At 48.7% G+C, this 5,000-nt stretch overlaps 1 protein-coding gene across 1 annotated transcript in view; it reads left to right on the top strand.

Moving 5' to 3' along the window:
• LOC105889227 (rho GTPase-activating protein 21) overlaps positions 1 to 5,000 on the top strand; it is a 103,219-nt gene that overhangs the window by 54,178 nt on the left and 44,041 nt on the right. The window contains 2 exon segments of the mRNA XM_012815027.3: positions 324 to 524; positions 4,061 to 4,082. Coding sequence (XP_012670481.2) covers positions 324 to 524; positions 4,061 to 4,082 — 223 coding nt within the window.

Below are 5,000 nucleotides of genomic sequence, written 5' to 3'. Positions count from 1 at the left end.
ACACACTTTCACTTTCAGAAGGACACTGAACACGTTGGTTTTTCACAATGAGAATGGCGTGAACAGTTTCAGTTTTCAGAATTCTGAGTGCAAAGTAGTTTTTCTTTCCATATCACTCATGACTTCCAGGTTCCAGTTCTCAGTGAGCGACCTACCATCAATGTGTTCCTCTCTTAATAACCGTTGCGGTAATAGGTTCCCCTAACCGTAAATCACTTCAGATAGCATCTGTTGCATGACTAAGTCCTCTGTTATGTGCGTTGTTGTTGTTGTTTCGAAACACTGTTAACAATCCCCCCTCTCTCTCTGTGTCTGTCTGGCAGGCCAAGCAGAAGGGTGGTGTGGATACCAGCGACGCCTCCGGCTGCGTGTCCCCCACGGGCACGGGCACGGGCGAGGACGAGCCCTTCTCCTGGCCGGGGCCCAAGACGCTCCGGCTGTGCCGCACCTCGCAGGGCTTCGGCTTCACGCTGCGCCACTTCATCGTTTACCCGCCCGAGTCCGCCGTGCAGTCCTCACTCAAGGTCAGAGCAGTGCAGAGACACACACACACACAGACACACAGACACACACACACACACACACACACACACACACACACACACACACACTCACACACACACACACACACACATACATACATACATACATACATACATACATACATACTGTACACACACACACACCACATCATGTTCTGTGGATTTCTGCAATGTGATACAGTGTCTACTTGAATTGACATAGTGTAACTAGCCTAAAAGAAAATGGTAATGGAAAAGGTCGGTTTTATTTTTATTCAATAATGAGGCCCAATCTGGGGTACTTGTAGGTTGTACAAGGTCATGGAAATCTCTTTAAAGGTCTTTGAAAAGTCAGGGGAAAGTTTTGAAATGTTGTCAGTGGGAAGCGGTGGGAACCCTGTCTGTCTCTGCAGGAGGTTCTACCACTAACTCCGCTAGAGTCTGGTTTGTGGTCTGATCTGTGTTTGACACTCACCCTTTACTGTACTATGTGAGCCAGACTGAGCTTCAGCATCTTCAGTCCAACCTTCAGTTGCAACTAAAACCTTCTCTGTAGCCATCGCTCTCTTGCAAGACTGAAAGACTTCATCAAATCAGTTTGATGTGTTATTTCTGGCTCTCCATTCAGCGTGAGTGCAGAGCATTGGACTCTCTAAACTCAACACTCTACTGTGGCTTTCAGGCACGACATAAGCTACAACACTACAGCTACAGCTCAACACTATAGAGCTGCATAAGTAAAAAAAAATAAACATACATAAAACATAGACAAACACAAATACTCATCAGCGCTTAGCATGTTAACTTAGCACACGCTGCCTTGTGTCTGTCTGTTGTCATGGTGACACTGAGGAGAGCAGAGACGCTCTGTCAGCTCTGTGGGGATCACTGTTGCTCCAGTCTGGCCTCATTGGCAGCAGCCTCGGCGAGGTGACCTCACCTTTAATATCCCTCGAGCGGAGGGAGGATGGAAGACGTGTGGCCGGGGCGTGCTGTGACAACGTCTCGCGTGTCATGTTGCCGTACGTGGTTGGGGGGGGGGCTCGAGCTTTTAGATCGTTCCAGAAATAATCTGTATGTTCAGAAGTTTACTTGCCACGCCATGCTATCTGCGTTGAATACTGACAGGAGTGATGCGCTCTGTCTGTAAGACCCCAGGTTCAGTCTGCACACCACTTCACTTTGACGATCTAGTTGAGCACCAGGTTCAGTCTGCTTATGTGTAGTGTTTTCCCCTACGCATTGTGTGTCTAAGAACCCTTAAACGGCCCGCCCTACTGTGTGAGCATTCTGATTCATCTCCTGTGTGACGTGTGCACATCAGTGCACTTTACAGTTGAGCACCTGTTTGCTAATCTTTATTACCCCCCCCCCCCCCCCTTGCATTCTGCTGCCCTACTGCACAATTCTGCCCCGCACAGCATCGGTGCACTTTACAGTAATGCACTGCACTCCTGCCTCTAGTCTGCTCCTCTCGGGGGGATAACAGTCAGGATGCCTCTCCTCAGCTCTCTATCAGCCTCTCCCCCCCCACACTCTGCCTCTCCTCCCATTACCCAGATGCAGCGGTGGAGGCCGGGCCGGCGGGGTGGGGCGGCGGCGGTGCTTATTATTGCATTACACATCCATTATCTCACCGGATAGCTATTGTATTGTGTTTTGCCGGTTGCGATGGCGGCTTACGGGAAATATGGGCTTATGCGGAGAGCACCGGGGGCCAAGTTTTAGGTCAAGCGCTGATGACAGCGTTCTTGTTTTTTCACCGGGGCTGCATAATAAGAGGATGACGTTCATATGGCGCAGTGTTTGTGTACATGCACACAGATCAGAAACAGAGCATTGTGTGGATGGAGAGAGGGAGAGGATTGTGTGGATGGAGAGGGAGAGGATTGTGTGGATGGAGAGGGAGAGGATTGTGTGGATGGAGAGGGAGAGGATTGTGTGGACGGAGAGGGAGAGGATTGTGTGGATGGAGAGGGAGAGGCAACAGTGGGCTGTGTGATGATGTGATACTGGGGTCGTTATGGAAGTGTCATAGCCATAAGTGCTCGCTGATGGGGTGAGATGTGCTGACTGGGTCTTCTGGCTGTGAGTGGGGCAGCTGTAGTAGGGAGGGGTGGATGCCAGTTATGAGCTGGTTTGCTTCATAACACAAAACATGCCAGTGGATTTCTGAGATGTCAGCAGCCCAGCAGAGGATGTGCAGATGTGGTGTGCTGCCTGATGCTGCACACACACACACACACACACACACACACACACACACACACACACACACACACACACACACACACACACACACACACACACACACACACACACTAAACAACAACCTATTTTAAGTTTAAGGGAGGTTTAGTATCCAGCAGATGCTGGCAATGATTGAACTGTAGCTTTGTATACATAAACACAACACAAGTATGTATGTAAACATTAGCACACACACACAGAGTTAAAGATGGAGCTGCTGGCAAATAGGCGTGGTCCTGCTTCCAGCTGATGTGTCTTTAGAGGAGCGCACGACTCCACCTCATCTCTCTGTACTCTTGGCCAAATCTAAAACAGACCTCCATCTCTCATCTCGCTATTGCCATAAAACTCTTTGAGTTTCTTTTAAAAAGCGTCCAATGACATCTGCTCACAGGGTTGGAGGTTCAGAGACATTCCGTTAGATAAGATTCCACTGCTTAGAAAAATAGAAAAGAAAGGGGAAACAAAAAAAAGAATTTGTAGAATTCAGTCATGGCCAAGAGTCAAGTGCAAGTGAACTGTGCCGTCTTAAAGAGTCGCGCTTAAGAAGTCACACACACACACACACACACACACACACACACACACACACACACACACACACACACAGCAGAGCAAACATATGTGTGGCGGTGAGGGATCAGATTAGGACACAAAGCTGCATGTGGCTTTAACGAGAGCGGAGAGGAAATGAAGGGCTTAGGATGCGAGTAGAGATCAAGCCTCCTCCAGCAGGCCACCTTCCTCACACTGGTCTGAAGAAGACAGATTGGGCACTCTCTCTATCTGACATTCGTTTGGTTTATATGTGTGTGTGTGTGTGTGTGTGTGTGTGTGTGTGTGTGTGCGTGTGTGTGTGTGGCGTGTGCGTGTGCGTGTGGTGTGTGTGTGTGTGTGTGTGCGCTTGCGTGCGTGCGTTTCTGTGTGTGTGTGTGTGTGTGTGTGTGTGTGTATGTGTGTGTGTGTGTGTGTGTGTGTGTGTGTGTGTGTGTGACTTTGTCTCTGTCATCCCATCGGGGTGCCCCAGCTGTGTGTCATGGTGGGTGGAAATGCTCAGACACTATGAATCATCATTAAACTCCCAGGAGACAGAAATGACACAACATTCATAGATGTCAGGCAATGTGTTTGTTCAGAGTTCAGAGCTGTGTGTGTGTGTGTGTGTGTGTGTGTGTGTGTGTGTGTGTGTGTGTGTGTGTGTGTGTGTGAGAGAGTGTTCAGAGTTCAGAGCTGTGTCTGTGCGTCTATGAATGCTCTGACTCTTTCCCCTTCTCTCTCCATCTTTCTAGGAGGAAGACAATGGAAGCAGAGGTGAGTGTGACCCTTATTTTCTATACATTCTCACCTTCATCTCTGACAGAAATGTCACCTATTCACCAAGCTGTGTGTGTGTGTGTATGTGTGTATGTGTTTGTAGGAGGGGGGTTATAATTTTTGATTGTTTATAAGACTCGATTAAGACATAATTGCATCGAGTATCTGTGCACCTGTGTTCATTGACTTGTTTCAGTGACTGATAGGAAGTGACTGGCCACACTTACACAGCAGACACAAGCAGGAACACACACTCACAGAGAGACCGAGGCACACGCATGTCCCCCGAGAAACACTAAAAAATACGACCTGTCTAGATCCAGCACATCCATTTCCCCAGCAGCAGTCAGAGAGGCCGCTGCCGTCCCAGTAAGTCATGTAAGGACAGGCAGGCGCAGCCCTGAAGTCTGCAGCCCCTCCACTGACACACACACACACACACTCGGCACATGTGGGAGCACTTTGCGGCGTGAGGTGGGGTGAGTCGTCTGTGACTGTCTTCGTTTGTAGATTGGAGCTGTGATGTCAAAAGCCATCTAAGGATACACGACAGGGAAGAGCTTTCGCTGGTTGTTTAAAAGTCTGGGTGGTGGTGCAAATATGGCAGCTGTGTTTGAGAGGAGAGGGGGTCTACTTGAGCTGTGCTGAAGCGTGTGTGTAATAGTGTTGGACAATCTGTGTCTGTGTTTTTTTATGTGTAGATTTTATGTGTACGTATGTGTGTGTGAGTGTAGGTGTGTGTACGTATGTGTGTGTGAGTGTAGGTGTGTGTACGTATGTGTTTGGGAGAGGAGGAGTTATGTTCAGTGACAGGTGTCTTAAGGTGAGTTTGTTAGTGAAAGTGGCATTTGAGAGTGTGTGTCTGTGCGTGTGTGTGTGTGTGTGTGTGTGTGTGTGTGTGTTGTGTGTGTGTGA

Source organism: Clupea harengus, chromosome 17 (genome assembly GCF_900700415.2).
Source record: "Clupea harengus chromosome 17, Ch_v2.0.2, whole genome shotgun sequence".
Lineage (NCBI taxonomy): Eukaryota > Metazoa > Chordata > Actinopteri > Clupeiformes > Clupeidae > Clupea > Clupea harengus.
This window is presented reverse-complemented; position numbering and strand designations above follow the sequence as displayed.